Source organism: Somniosus microcephalus, chromosome 2 (genome assembly GCF_052327205.1).
Source record: "Somniosus microcephalus isolate GS21.2 chromosome 2, FLI_Smic_1.0, whole genome shotgun sequence".
NCBI lineage: Eukaryota > Metazoa > Chordata > Chondrichthyes > Squaliformes > Somniosidae > Somniosus > Somniosus microcephalus.
The window spans coordinates 213,634,033-213,649,602 of NC_140988.1; the positions used below are offsets into that span (position 1 = coordinate 213,634,033).

Consider the following 15,570-nt stretch of genomic DNA (forward strand, 5'->3'; position numbering starts at 1 on the left):
GGAAGAAGAGAGAGAGCGAATGTGGGAGAAGAGAGAGAGCGACTGTGGGAGAAGAGAGAGAGCGACTGTGGGGGAAGAGAGAGAGCGCTCTCTCTTCCCCCCCCCCACCAGTCGCTCTCTCTTCCCCCCCCACCAGTCGCTCTCTCTTCCCCCACCAGTCGCTCTCTCTTCCCCCCCAGTCGCTCTCTCTTCCCCCCCCTCCCCCCAGTCGCTCTCTCTTCCCCCGCCCCCAGTCGCTCTCTCTTCCCCCCCCAGTCGCTCTCTCTTCCCCCCCGTCGCTCTCTTCCCCCCCCAGTCGCTCTCTCTTCCCCCCCCAATCGCTCTCTCTTCCCCCCCCAGTCGCTCTCTCTTCCCCCCCCAAGTCGCTCTCTCTTCCCCCCCCCAGTTGCTCTCTCTTCCCCCCCCCCCCGCAGTTTGCTCACAGGAGTGTCCAGATTAATCTTTAATTCCTGCAGACTCCAGGACCCGATTTGACTTTCACTACATCTTCACAAAGCATCTCTTCCCTCTCCAGCCAACAACTTCTCACCGACGCCACTGCGCAGACCAAAAGCCTAGACGCAGTGGTGGGCCGTGCGCATGCGTGCTGGCGTCACGGGGGCCGTGCGCATGCGTGCCGGCGTCAAGGCGGCTGCGCAACTGGCGGCCTCTTCTCTCCGAGCCCCGCCCCCCCGGCCGAGAGCTGCGCTCTCCGAGCCCCGCCCCCCCCTGGCCGAGAGCCCCGCTCTCTGAGCCCCGCCCCCCCGGCTGAGAGCCCCGCTCTCCGAGCCCCGCCCCCCCCCGGCCGAGAGCCCCGCACCCCCCCCCCGGCCGAGCCGGCTTGAAGTCCGCCGATTGCGGCTCTGGTTGCCGGGGTAACCCTTCCCGCTCACCAAGGCCGAGATCCGACGCCGCGTCTCACCTGCTCCTGCTGCGCGCACACCCTGACCCTCGTGGCTGACGCCGTTGCCCCGGGTAACGGGGGGGGCGGTGTGAGGAGCTTAGCAGAAGCCCTAGCTCGGGCCTGGCTGGGCAAGAAAGTTCCAGACTTTCAGGCCTAACAAAAAAACGGGAAAAGGTAGGAGAAAGAATGTTCAGTTTAGAAAAAATATTGACAAATGAAGAAGTTTTTTTTAAAACAATTTAATAAATTCAATTTTATTTTGCTGGAAATGTATATTTGAAAAGAAAGACACAGAAAGCAGGAAAAAGAATGGAAGCAAGATGGCGGCCACTCACCTCGGTTCAGAAGGATAAGGCCCGCCCACACACGCACCGATTGGTCGACCGGTCAGGTCACCGAAGCGTAGGATTGGTCAATCGTCGAGTCACTCGACACTCAACTGTAGGATGGCACGTGCCAGGAACCCGCCATACGATTGGTCGACCTCGACGTCACACGGTCGCTAATGAGATGCTAATGAGCGGAACGCTGAAGGTTTTTCGGATACCGCGGGCGCGATTTTTGTCCGGCCGAAAGGTAAATACGCCTATGACCGGTCCGGAATGGCAAGCTTTCTTTTGAGGCGACGCACGCGTCGGTACGCTCTATAACTTTCAAACGTATAGAGAACAGACAGACAGACAGACATCGGGACAGACAGAAGAGCCGCTTTATATATATAGATAGACTAGCTGGGGTGAGCCCGGCGTTGCCGAGGCTTTTTTGAGGGCATGTTGTTGTTGGAAGAGAGAGAGAGAGCGACTGGGGGGGTGGGGGGCGGCAGAGAGAGACTGGGGTGGGGGAACAGAGAGAGACTGGGGGGGGGAACAGAGAGAGACTGGGGGGGAACAGAGAGAGACTGGGGGGGGAACAGAGAGAGACTGGGGGGGGAACAGAGAGAGACTGGGGGGACGGGGGAACAGAGAGAGACGGGGGGAACAGAGAGAGACTGGGGGGGGGAACAGAGAAGCTTTCCCCCCCCCGCGATTTCCCAAGGCTCTCCCCCCCCCCCGCGATTTCCCGAGGCTCTCCCCCCCCCGCGATTTCCCGAGGCTCTTCCCCCCCGCGATTTCCCGAAGCTCTCCCCCCCCGCGATTTCCCGAGGCTCGCACCCCCCGCGATCTCCCGAGGCTGTGTGCTGGCGTCACGGGGGCCATGCGCATGCGTGCCGGCATCAAGGCGGCTGCGCAACTGGCGGCCTCTTCATTTTTTTTAAACTGATGCGTGCTGGCGTCACGGGGTGGCGGGCCGTGCGCATGCGTGGTTTCAAGACCGCCGGCATGCCCCGTTGCCGGGGTAACGGGGGCCGTGCGAATGCGTGCCGTCGTCAAGGCGGCCGCGCAACTGGCGGCCTCTTCTTTTTTTTTTAAACTCATCTTTCGCCGAGTAAGAGGAGATGAAATAAATAGAGAGCAGCAAAAGAGGAGGAGGGAGTAGGAGTCGCTCGGTAGGCCCATGCAAGAAGGACGGTAGATGTGAATAGGAGGCAGGGCTCGGCTGCCGGTTAACTAAATGGCCCCTCGGGTCGGACGCAGGCCTGGTCTCGAACGAGGAGCCAACTGCCCCGCCCACCGCGTGCGCATTTGCTAAACACAATTTAAAACACAAATAAATTGTTATTTAATTCCCTAACACATCATTAAAATATTTACCTTACTTCCCTAACACACTGAAAGTGTGGGGGAAAAAAGTGAAAAATCAAGATGGTGGCCACTCACCTCGGTTCAGAAGGATAAGGCCCGCCCACACACGCACCGATTGGTCGACCGGTCAGGTCACCGAAGCGTAGGATTGGTCAATCGTCAAGTCACTCGACACTCAACTGTAGGATGGCACGCGCCAGGAACCCGCCGTCCGATTGGTCGACCTCGACGTCACACGGTCGCTAATGAGATGCTAATGAGCGGAACGCTGAAAGTTTTTCGGATACCGCGGGCGGGATTTTTGTCCGGCCGAAACGTAAATACGCCTATGACCGGTCCGGAATCGCAAGCTTTCTTTTGAGGCGACGCGTGCGTCGGTACGCTCTATAACTTTCAAACGTATAGAGAACGGACAGACAGACAGACAGACAGACAGAAGAGCCGCTTTATATATATAGATAATAATTCAATCATTGTTACAATGTGCACAATCAGGCTATTAGCATAAAATGAAAATGGAAATTTTCTCAGCTAGTCCTCTCAAGGCTGAGGTAGAATTCCATTGTTTGCACTACAGTATCTCAGGAAATTACCACTGTTCACATCAACCTAGACAGTATCAAACAGACTATTCGGGCTGGATTTTGTCACTGGGGCGGGCTGGGGTCATGTAATCCGCTTTTCGTGTTAGCCACCCGATTGTAAATCGATGTGGGAGAATGATGCGATTTTAACTTAAGTGGACCCATGGCCCAATTCGTTTTTTCAGTCTGAAACTCGCCTCCGATGACGTCATCATTGCTGCTGCATTTAAGGTCTGCAACAAGCCTTGCTTTTTCTGCAGACTGCCAACCTTTTGGCCTTTCATGTTAGAGGGACCTGGAGGCAGGATGACCAGTGAGAGACCTAAGTCTGCTCCCAGGTTTGATGACATTGCCCTGCAAGCTTTAGTGGAGGGAGCAAGAGCCAATAAGGAGGTGCTCTTCCCTTCTTCAGGGAGGAAGAAGCCTCCCCAGCAGACCAAGGCTGTGTGGATCCAGGTGGCCCAGGAGGTCAACTCTTTGTCGATAACCCACAGAACCTGGCTTCAGTGCAGGAAGAGGTTTCATGACCTTCTGAGCACAGGAAAAGCGAGTATGACTTTCCCATCACCCTCAATCTGATCCCCATTGCCTCTCCTCACCTGCACTCAGCTTTAGCAACCTCTTCCTCCACAGCCCACTTGACACTGACATCCATGCACCCTTACCCATTCCCTCTCTCTCTAAGGTCACATTCACCTAACTATTCGAATATGCAGCCCTCACACTCCCTATCACTGTGATGCTATGAAAACAACTTACAACACACAGGGAGGGTCACTCCATCTTTGTCTCCTTCTAAGTATCCATGCTATGGATTCTCTACACTCACTCCTACATTCTCACTCAAACTCCAATTGTCTCCCTCATTGCAGGAAAAGAGAGCTCACAATAAGAGGGAAAGAGTGAGGACAGGAGGAGGGCCACCCTCAGTAGCCCAGCTCACCCCCTGGGAGGATGCGGTCCTGGAGATCATGGGAGTGGAGGATGATGCGCAAGTGGGGGACGGACAGACGGGTGTATCACAGCAAGCTGGTGACAGAATAGTTTTCCATCTCTCTCATTGACATTGCATGAGTCGCTGATAATGATTCTGAAGCTCTAACAGATGGACTTATGATCATCTGCAATATGCAATGTGCATGTAACCTTGGCATCACATCTCTGACTCTTTCCTTTACTCCCCCACAGGACCATCGCAAGCACCTGTCCCCACTAGCCAGGAGGAAGAGCCTGAGCATCCAGACTCCTCAGAGGAAGCTGCAACCTCTGAGGGCGCAGCGTCAGCAGAATTCAGCGCACCCAGCACCAGCGCAGGCACTCACACCTCGGTGGTACCTTCACAAGATAGTGCAGTGTTGTCACCTAGTGTACCACAGCTCACAAGTGAGCATCAGCAGATTGTGCAGACAGGGAAAGCAGTGGAGAGTCCTAGTTGGAGGGCGCAGGATTCTCCCAGCTCAGCTCAGCTGCATGTCGACCCTCTGCCTCTGGGTCCATCCAAAAGATCAGCGGTGCTGGAACTCCAGGAACAGATGCAGGAACTTCAGGAACAGATGCAGGAGTCTCTGGCAGGTTTAGTCTCCAGGGTCGCTGTGAGTGTGGAGCGAATGGAGGAGTCCATTGCGAACATGAGCAGAGCCTTTGTGGAGTCATTGGTGCATGAATGCATCACCATGGAAAGGATGGCAACCTCCATGGAGGTGATAAGTTGCCAGAGTGCAGAAAACATGGTGAGTGCTCTGAATAGAATGACATCTCTGGAGGAGCGATGGTCATCTATTGAACAGAGAAACCAGACCTTCATGGAAGTCCTTCTGAGTAGGACTGCCAGTGCAGATACAGGTCCCCATGGCCCCCCTGATGTGCAGCAAGGTGCTCTCAAGCCACTTGCAAGCGCTGAGGGGGACCTGACCCATGAGAGGGAAGTTGGTGGCAGACATCAAGGAAGTGGGAGCTCCTCTCCAAGCGCTCACACTTCCATGCCACTGCAGAGCCCTCGGTCAGAGCCCCACCAGAGTCCCCACCCAACTGAGATCGGCGTCTCAATCCCTGCACAGCCGCAGTAGCAGCAGACTGTTGACGAGCCCTCACAGGTTCGCAACCCGAGAGGACGCCCGCCAAAGATGTCAAGACAAGAGCAGCAAGAAAGTGAGCAAGGGGCCTCCACATCTGCTGAAGCCACAGGGGAAGCACCACGTAGGAGCAGGCGTAAGAGAAAGATACTGCACAAATAGTCACAAGGGTAGTCACTTGGGTGAAATTTGATGTTTAATCTTAAAAAGCCATCAAATGGTTACTGTAAATAAAAAATCTGATGGCTACTGCTGCAGTTGTGGCGTGTGTCATTTCACTAATGGGACTTCCACATTGAGGGCTTAGGATTACTTGCAATTGTCAGTATGGTGGTCAAATTGTTAGGAATCCGCTGGTTCTTAGCCATTGTCGAAGCTCTGGTAAGAAGCTGCGAGGCAAAAGTGCTTGATTGGCTAGGCTAAGCAAATCTGGCCAAGATGAGTGCGTTCCTTGCATCACGGGCAGCAATGTTCTCGCGTAATGCTGCCACTGGTTGATGGGCCTCTGCAAGATGTTCATTTTTGCTCTCCTCCTCCTCCTCCTCCTCCACCTCCTCCACCTCATTTGAGGAGGATATGTGAGGAGCCACTTGGTCCTCAGGAATCTGCAAGCCACGATGCTGTGCCATGTTGTGAAGCACACAGCAAACCACGACGATTCTGGAGACCCTGGCTGCTGAGTATTGCAGGGCTCCACCTGATCTATCCAGGCATCTGAAGCGCATCTTCAGCAAACCAATGGTTTGCTCGATTATGGATCTGGTGGAAATGTGGCTGGAGTTGTAGCTCTCCTCAGCTTCATGGGATGGGCTCCTCAACGGCGTCATTAGCCACGTCTTCAGTGGATAGCCCTTGTCTCCAAGTAGCCATCCATTAAGTTGGTCTGGCGGACTGAATAGCGGAGGCACACTAGACTGGCGCAGTATGAAGGAGTCATGGCAACTGGCAGGGTACTTGGCACAAACATGCAAAATTTCCTTCTTGTGGTCACACACAGGCTGAACGTTGAGGGAGTGGAAGCCCTTGTGGCTGACAAAAATACCTGGCTTGCGATGGGGTGCAGTCAACGGCACCCTGCACCCTTGGAAAGCCTACCAGATTAGCTAATCCAACCACACGCGCCGTGACACTTGCTTGATCCTTGGTGAAATGGATGTGATTGTGCACAATGGCAAAGAGGGCATCGGTTACCTGCGTGATGCAAGTGTGTGCGGCTGCCTGGGAGATGCCGCTGATGGCAAAAAAGTTGAGTGTGGTGGTGGCTTTGGCAGCCATTGGTAAGGGCTGTCCACCTGCTCCTCTGGGCTCCAGGTCTTGTTGCAGCATTGCGCAGATGTCACCCACTACCTCTCGCGAAAGTCGAAGCTGCCTTTGGCACTGCTGCTCAGACATGTTGAGGTAGCTGATCCTCTGTCTGTAGACCCTGTTTGTGGGGTAGCTCCTGCGCCGACAGGCTTCCATGTGCTGGCCGCTTCTGGCCTGTGCAGCTTCAGGTGGGTGAGCAGCAGCTTGGCGCTCCTGTTGTTGCTGCTGATGTTAGTGTTGCTGTTGTTCCTGGTCCTGCTGGTGCCGCGGCTGGTCTTTGTCCTCATCTGATGTCCAGAAGGGAAGGAAATAAATGGCTCCCATCCTTCTGGTATATGCCTCAGTTGAGGAAGCGCTCAGTCAAGGTGGCGAGAGGGGTTTCCCAGGAGGTCACACTGGAGATAGGTGTCAGGCTCCAAACTTCCACAGCTGTGGTTATACCTTCTAAAAGTTCCCCCAGACCTGAGACAACAAAGTCCTGCCACCTGCAAATGATGGCTGATCAAATATCCTATTTAATGGTGGAGCTGCAGCTAATAGTCAGCAATCCAATTGTGCTCCCGCCAGGTTTCACCGCCGTGTTTCAGAGCAGGCGTGCTTCACGTAGGAAAAGGGTTAAAATCACAAAGGCCTTTCAAAATGAGATAATAGAGGCAATTTAGTGCTTGTTAAGGGTCTTAAGGGCCTATCCCGCCTCTTGGAGGTGGGATGGAGGCGGGGTTGGTCCCGCCCGCCACTTTTTGCAATTTCAACACCCCACACGCCTCCATTCCCGCCTCCACGGCCCTGGGAAATTCGAGCCCTTCAACTCTGGAATGGATCATAGCCAAGCCTGACATGCACAGTTTGTAGTGGTGATAACTGTGGCCCTACATATAGCAGACACCTACTTCCCATTCAGCTCCCCAGGCAGCAGTTCAGGGAGCTGTTAATAAAGTCATAACTTATTAATAATAGTTTATGTTTGCAGTAAATTACTAACATGTGGGGTGGTTTTTTTCCCTCTCCATTCATAGTCAGTGAGAAAAACTTCCACTCACTACTTGCCACTACTTTTTTTTAATCTTCGGTCTCCATTAACAGATTTTCTAAACAGCAACCAAACAACTCTGATAGGGTTGAAAATTGATTCCAGTAAAGTCCAGTTTAAGCAACATTTGAATTTGTAATATTCTCTCAATATAATAACTCGTTTTTAAAATGCTGATTTATTTGATGTAGTACTTGCGATTTCAAGTGCTCACCGTTAGACAAAGAGTCATCGGTCTGAAACGTTAACTTTGTTTCTCTCGCTACAGATGCTGAGTATTTCCAGCATTTTCTATTTTTATTTCAGATTTCTAGCATCCGCAATATTTTGCTTTTATATTTTTCATCTGGCCTCACTTGAAACCGTCTTTTCAAAAGGTGTCTAGATTGTTGCTCAGGTGCTCCAGCGTCACTATGGGGAGGATTTATTATTTACACAAAACTGCAGCCTTGCGCACATTTTGTGTGCAGACGTCTAACAGTTCATAATCATGTAAATCTGCAGTGTGCATCGGATGCAGAGCAGAACTCAGGCCTCCGAGCCTGAAAATATAGGGCCCTGGCAAATGGAGTGATGCTGCGTTTCAGCATCTTCAATTACATTATCAACCCATATATATGACTCGTGTGGAGCATAAACACCAGCATAGACCAGTTGGGCTGAATAGCCTGTTTCTGTGCTGTAAATTCTAAGTAATATATACAGAGTGGCAAACTTGTAGTATCCTGTCCAAACAACATTCTCGCTCACATAAATCCATCCATCCATGATTACGCCCCTCCCATTCTGTAGCCTCCTCCAGCTTACAATCCCTTGAACCCTCCTTTACTTGGACTCTGGCCTTTTGTGCATCCATTTGCTCTCTCATGGGCAGCCTTCCCTTCATCCACTTATGCCTCATTCTCTAGAGTTCCCTCCCTAAACCACTTCACCTCTCTACCTCCCTCTCCTCTGGTAAGAATTTCCTTAGAACCCATTTCTTACTAATCTCTCCTTTGAAGTCTGATTTCCACATTTTGGCATCATATACACAGGTGGTGGGAGTTTGTTGCAGACAAGGTAAACGACAGCAAAGAACACCCACTTAACAAGTAGAATATCCACAAAAGGGAATATTTCTAAGGATACTGTATCAGAGAGTTGGGATAAATGGTTCATTCTCAGACTGGCAATCAGTAACTAGTGGTGTTCCACAGGGGTCAGTGCTGGGTCCCCAACTCTTTACAATCTATATTAACGATTTGGAGGAGGGGACCGAGTGTAACATATCAAAGTTTGCAGATGATACAAAGATGGGACGGAAAGTAGTGAGTGAGGAGGACATAAAAAACCTGCAAAGGGACATAGACAGGCTAAGTAAGTGGGCAGAGATTTGGCAGATGGAATACAATACTGGAAAGTGTGAGATTATGCACTTTGGCAGGAAAAATCATAGAGCAAGTTATTATCTTAATGGCAAGAAACTGGAAAGTACTGCAGTACAAAAGGGATCTGGGGGTCCTGGTGCACAAAACTCAAAAAGTTAGTATGTAGGTGCAGCAAGTGATCAAGAAGGCCAATGGAATGTTGGCTTTCATTGTTAGGGGGATAGAATATAAAAACAGGGAGGTATTGCTGCAGTTATACAAGGTATTGGTGAGACCGCACCTGGAATACTGCATACAGTTTTGGTGTCCATACTTAAAAAAAGACATACTTGCTCTCGAGGCAGTACAAAGAAGGTTCACTCGGTTAATCCCGGGGATGAGGGGGTGGTCATATGAGGAGAGGTTGAGTAGATTGGGACTCTACTCATTGGAGTTCAGAAGAATGAGAGGCGATCTTATTGAAACATATAAGATTGTGAAGGGGCTTGATCGGGTGGATGCGGGGAGGATATTCCCAATGATGGGTGAAACTAGAACTAGGGGGCATAATCTTAGAATAAGGGGCTGCTCTTTCAAAACTGAGATGAGGAGAAACTTCTTCACTCAGAGGGTAGTAGGTCTGTGGAATTTGCTGCCCCAGAAAGCTGTGGAAGCTACATCATTAAATAAATTTAAAACAGAAATAGACAGTTTCCTAGAAGTAAAGGGAATTAGGGGTTACGGGGAGCGGGCAGGAAATTGGACATGAGTCTAGGTTCGGATCGGTCATGGCCCTGTGGGTGGCGGAGCGGGCCCAGGGGTCGTGTAGCCTGGTCCTGCTCCTACTTCTTGTGTTCTAATTCTGTGTTAGATTTCAGGAGATGGTTCTATTCACAGGGATTAGTGGAGACCTCGGGAACAGGCTGCCAGCTCGGAGTCCTTCAAGAGTAAATTGGGCCTGTTCCTGGCTGGGGTGGAGATCACCTTTTACAGAAGGTAAGTACTGCAGGAAATACAGGGACAGAGTGATCTCCTGGATGAGTTTCGATCGCCTAGATGGGTCGGAGAGGAATTTCCCAGATTTTTTCTCCCAAATTGGCCATTGGGTTTTTTATCTGGTTTTTCGCCTCTCCCGGGAGATCACATGGGTTCGGGTGGGATGGAGAGTGGAAGTAGATTTGAGGTTAGGATCAGATCAGCCATGATCTTATTGAATGGCGGGGCAGGCTCGAGGGGCCGATTGGCATACTCCTGCTCCTATTTCTTATGTTCTTATTAACCTTTAGGAATTTTTAAAATAATTTTTCTTTTAATTTGCAACTATAGAGACCCAAAAGTAGAATTGCTTAAGTATATAAAATGTATATTGAGGTTTAATTTGCTCTTTTTGTTGGAAAAATTAAGCAACTTAAGATATTAAAATTCAAAAGGTAATGTAGCGCATCAAAATAATTTGATCAGACTGCTACGTAGAAATTGCTAGCAATGTCAAAAATTGACGTTTTTATCTGTGTTGCATTTGAAAGCATTCTTGAGGAGGAAAATTAAGACAGCCACTTCAGGGCCTGAATAATTATTTCCTTTCCAGTTTTGAAAAAGAGTTTCGACCCGAAACGTCAACTCTAATTTCTCTCCACGGATGTTGCCTGGCCTGCTGAGTTTTTCCAGCATTTTCTGTTGTTATTTCGGATTTCCAGCATCTGCAGTATTTTGCTATTGTACTGAATACATGTTGATGTATTCTATTCAACTGACTCTGTTGCTTGATATCGCTCATACTAAATTATTCTGTACATTTGTTGAACACAGATTAAACAACAAACAACAACAACAACTTGTATTTATATAGCACCTTTAACGTAGTAAAACGTCCCAAGGCGCTTCACAGGAGTATTATAAGACAAAAAATTTGACAACGAGTCACATAAGGAGAAATTAGGGGAGGTGACCAAAAGCTTGGTCAAAGAGATAGGTTTTAAGGAGTGTCTTAAAGGAGGAAAGAGAGATTGTGAGATGGAGAGATTTAGGCAGGGAAATCCAGAGCTTTGGGCCTAGACAACAGAAGGCACAGCCACCAATGGTTGAGTGACTATAATCAGGGATGCTCAAGAGGGCAGAATTAGAGGAGCGCAGATATCTCGGGGGGTTGTGGGTCTGAAGGAGATTACAGAGATAGGGAGGGCCGAGGCCATGAAGGGATTTGAAAACAAGGATGAGAATTTTGAAATTGAGGCGTTGCTTAACCGGAAGCCAATATAGGTCAGCGAGCACAGGGGTGATGGGTGAATGGGTCTTGGTGCGAGTTAGGACACGGGTAGCCGAGTTTTGGATGACCTCAAGTTTACGTAGGGTAGAACGTGGGAGGCCAGCCAGGAGTGTGTTGGAATGGTCAAGAAAATAATCCATAGTGTCTTGTGGGTAAATTAGGATTTTATCTGCTACTGTTCAACCATTTTCTACAATAACTGCACATTCCATAGCCTGGTTAAGGAAGTTTAGGATTTTTATATCAATAACAAGTGGGTTGTTAACAGCTTGAGAAAATTAAAGAATCATTGGCCTCAATATTAACGCCCCCCCCCCCCACAATGATGGGCAGGAGAGGATGAGGGGGGTGGTTAAAGAATTAAATACGAGGAACGCGTCCCCAACATGCCGTGCACGCGCACGCTGCCTTTTTTACGGCCAGGGATGACGGGGCGTTCGAGTGTCCCGCCGTGTTGAGGCGGGATACCTCATTAACATATTTAAATGCAATTGGGAGCACGATTTAAAATTCACTGTTGCTGCCCGAGTTTCCCAGGGGTCGGGAAACCTGACAGTGAAAGGGCAGCAGGAGCTGCCGGATCCACATGGTTCGGCACTCCTTGTAGACCAAGAAGAGCGGGATTGCTCCCCCCAGCTCCTCAAGGAAGGCTTCAGCCTCCCCTCTTCCGATCGCGGGCTATTATTTTAGGTGTGTTGTGATTTACGAATTTGTTTATTATCACTAACAAAATTGTTTTCTCAAGAATTGCATAGTTCAATTTTATGTGTTTCCTCAATTTCATTAATGGCCATTATCTTCCACCAAACACAATAATGTATCCCATTTTTCGGAACATGCTCCAAGAAATCTACAAAGTGTGGCACTGTGGATTCTTGCCAAAGCAGCTGGCCATTCAGGTTGCACCTCTCGGCTTGGACTTGAGTTCAAATACCAGTGGAGCCTGACAGTGCAATGTCCCTGCTGAACTTTGATGGAATTCCTTAGGTTCTTAGCTGGATGATGGTAGAAAGAGTCAAGGGTTTAAAAAGAAATGCATAAATCAGACTGCACTTTTAGTGCAATAGAAATGAGAATCAAAATGGTTAAAGGTGAGTAGCCAGAAAGTGAACAGAATCTGTACCCTGCTCAAAAATTTGTTACCGTTTCTGAGAGGGGTCCCACCTGAAATGTTAACATTTTAGGTGGGAGCCCTCTGTTTCATGTTTTCTCTTTCATGTATTAATGGACCTTATTTTCAGCATTTTCTGTTTTAGTTCATATTTCCAACAGTTACGTTTTTTTGTTATCTCACTAACAGTTATATTGTTCAGTTAAAATTAAATTAAATGGAGGGGTTCAGGAGGAGGCATTTGTTCCTCAAACAGGTCTACACACAGTATTAACTGAGTAATGTACACTTTTATTTTGTTTCCATAGAATGTAAAGAAAAGCAATGCTTTAACAGACACGCCACATTTTGCTCAGCCAAACAGCTCTTGGTTCTGAAATGCCTTTTACGTTCTTGTAACAAACTTTATAATACCAAGGTTATCTTTCAGGGCCTTTTTAAGTAATCTTGCTCATTTACTTGCTAATTGCCCTATTTGTTGAAGCTTTTTTACTCCCAGATTGTTCGTACCTGGGTATTCGGTTTCTAGATTGTCCACTGTTATCCATGATTATTATCACTAAAAGACATAAGATTCTCAACTGTACAGCCTGATTTTCACTTTTATCTCCAATCCAGCCTCTCCTTGACATACTGCATAACCTTTCCCCTGCTTCATTCGGCACCTGCCGCACTCTCAGTGCTTTCATGCAACAGACCACTATTTTGTCAGTTCAGTGACATATGTGAAATACAGCAGTTGCTTCCTAATCCTTATATAGCCTACTTAACACCTGGAAATAAATGGAAAATTATTTTCTAAGCCATGGATCAAATTTTGCAAACAGTTATCCATTTACACAGCTTCTGATGTAGAATCCTAAATTTACAACTGGTTTGCTCTAGGAGTGAATTTTCAACAATGAATACTTCTCAGAATTTATTTGTAAAACATGACACCAGACATTGGTTTATGAGAGAAAACTTAAAGAGGAGAAACAATAAGCAAGAATCTTGACCTACCTCTTTTTAGTTTCAGGACCTCAGACGGCAATTGTCTGCTTCTTCATCGCCACTTAGTGAGAAGTGCAAAGGGTCTGGCAGCATACAACCCACATCTTGTTGTTTTATCAAGGTTAACTCAGCAAGGAGTGCCCAGAAACTCCCTCTAATGCTATTTACTGCAGCAAAATCTGTCTGTCTTCCTTGTGTGTGCGTGTGTGTTTTTTTGAAACAACACTTCGAGACTATCAAAAGTGTAATGAAGTTTTGGGAAACTTGCAATTAGACCTAGTTAATCTAAAATACCTGACTCTCGCTGACCTAAGCTGCACATTCCATGGGGGCTAAATAGCAGCTCAGAAGCTGCAGCACTCCGAGGAAAAATTCCTAGCCAGTCTTAGAGTGTGAGGCATTATTCTCCTAAAGCATATTTTCAGCCCACTTGTGGCTGTTCAGCAAAAGCTGCCAGCTTATTGTAGCCCAAACTAAGATTGTGAGGTTTAACTCACAATTTGTTTAGTCTCTCTCTTTCGTTCTTCTGGTTCCCTTTCTCCTCGAACAAGTTAAGATTTTGTCTCGTGATGCCCTGCCCCTAAAGTCACCAAACCAGAATTTTGCTGCAACACTGGCAACTTCCCGTAAATCTAAATTGTAATTTTATCCTGTTCACTGAGCCCTTATTGGCTTAAGGCCAGCCTAACATTCCAGTTGAGGTAGGAGCACAGATACCTACCTTTTCTCAAGTGCACAAAGATTAAAAAGGGTGGATTGAACCAGGAACTGTGGGCATTAAAAAGTTTGTTAATCGTGGTGGCCTAGAATGGCAAAGACAATCTGTCATCATGAGAGAAACCGAGAGTTACAATGTTCTGAGGGGGAGAATGCAGGCAGACTTTTCAACAACGCAAAGACAAAATGCCTGTTTGAGAATGCACCTGCTAGCACTAACATACAGAGAATTCTAGAAGAAACCTGTACAGTTTCAGTCTGTTTTGTAACGTCTAGCTAATTTAAATATATATAAAACATAAATATGTCTTACCTTGAATACTTTTTGAACTCGCTTTAGCTGAATTTTTAAAAGAATAAGGTAACGTGTTACCTTAACTTGACAGACAAGAATTTTCAAAAGAGAAAGGCTGAGCTCACTTACCTGGGGCAAAACATGGTTTGGATTAAAGCTGGCAAGGTACGTCGCTAGGAGAGACCCATGACCTTTCTGATGTGTTCATAGCATCATACTGGTTGTGAATCATTCAGGAACAGGTGGCAGAAATGTTTTTCCCCCTTTTCTGTCAAGTGTCTAGGAATCACTGGGGAGAAAAGAAATGAACTAGCAAGAGAACGAATGATGCTTCAACATTACCTTTCTTGGTTTTGCTCCCCTCACATACAAGCAAATTAAAACACATAAACAGATTGTTCCTACCCCGAATCTGCCTGGAAAAGGGTTAAACTCTGGGTCAAATTGAATTAAAGTTTATAGTAAACTTGCATTAACCAATCAGCATCAAGTTTATTGCTTGTGACCAAACAGTTTGGAACAGAAATTTGATAATACCAGGAATAAGAGGCGTCTGTTAAAATCCCTATTTGCATTGTGATACTCAGACAGGCTTAGATTTCAAGCACTTTTGGGACCAAAGCAAATGGCAGGGGAAGGAAGCAGTGCCCCCTCTAGAATATTTTCATTGGATACAGAGCCTGTGTCCCAGCCACACCCCCACTCTGATGAAACTATCATTCCTGTCAATTCTAATACATTTCACCAGGCTCCAGAGCTCCACCTTATGCAAATTCCAGCTCATCCGAATTCTGTTGCCTGCATCCCAACCTGTACTGAACCTTGCTAAACTATCACTCCTGCACTCAGTGATCTACATTGGCTCCCCACCCTCACAACACATTGATTTAGAAATCTTCGTCCTCACTTATACCTCCCTCCGTGGTCTCCCTTACCATACCCTTGCAGCATTTGCCAAGCTTATATGCTAGCTTGCACCTGCCACTCTTCTGATATGACCTACTGCATGGTCCCTTCTCTTTGCTCCATTATTGGTAACAAAGCCTTCAGCCATTGAAAGGACTTGCATTTATATATCCCATTTTACAACCTATGGACATCCCAAAGTGCTTCACAGTCAGTGAAGTTCTTTTAAAGTGTAGTCCCTCTTGTAACGTAGGGAAACACAGCAGCTTATTTTCATACAGCAAGGTCCCACAAACAGCAATGAGATAAATGACCAGATAATGGCCTAGAAATTTGTCTGCTCAGTGCCTGTTTTGGGGGCGCTAAACAGTCTCCTAAGT

General features: G+C 47.8%; 1 protein-coding gene across 5 annotated transcripts in view; it reads right to left on the reverse strand.

Moving 5' to 3' along the window:
- The window catches only part of rbm47 (RNA binding motif protein 47), a 381,884-nt gene that overhangs the window by 281,843 nt on the left and 84,471 nt on the right, over positions 1-15,570 (reverse strand). For 4 of the 5 annotated variants that reach the window (XM_085969018.1, XM_085969062.1, XM_085969080.1 and 1 more), the window contains exon 2: positions 14,414-14,573. In XM_085969018.1, the coding sequence (XP_085825144.1) occupies positions 14,414-14,427 (14 nt within the window). In that variant the 5' untranslated portion in view covers positions 14,428-14,573. Of the gene's footprint in view, positions 1-13,281; positions 13,836-14,413; positions 14,574-15,570 lie in introns of those variants that run through there. The other variant, XM_085969053.1, reaches the window with a different exon arrangement.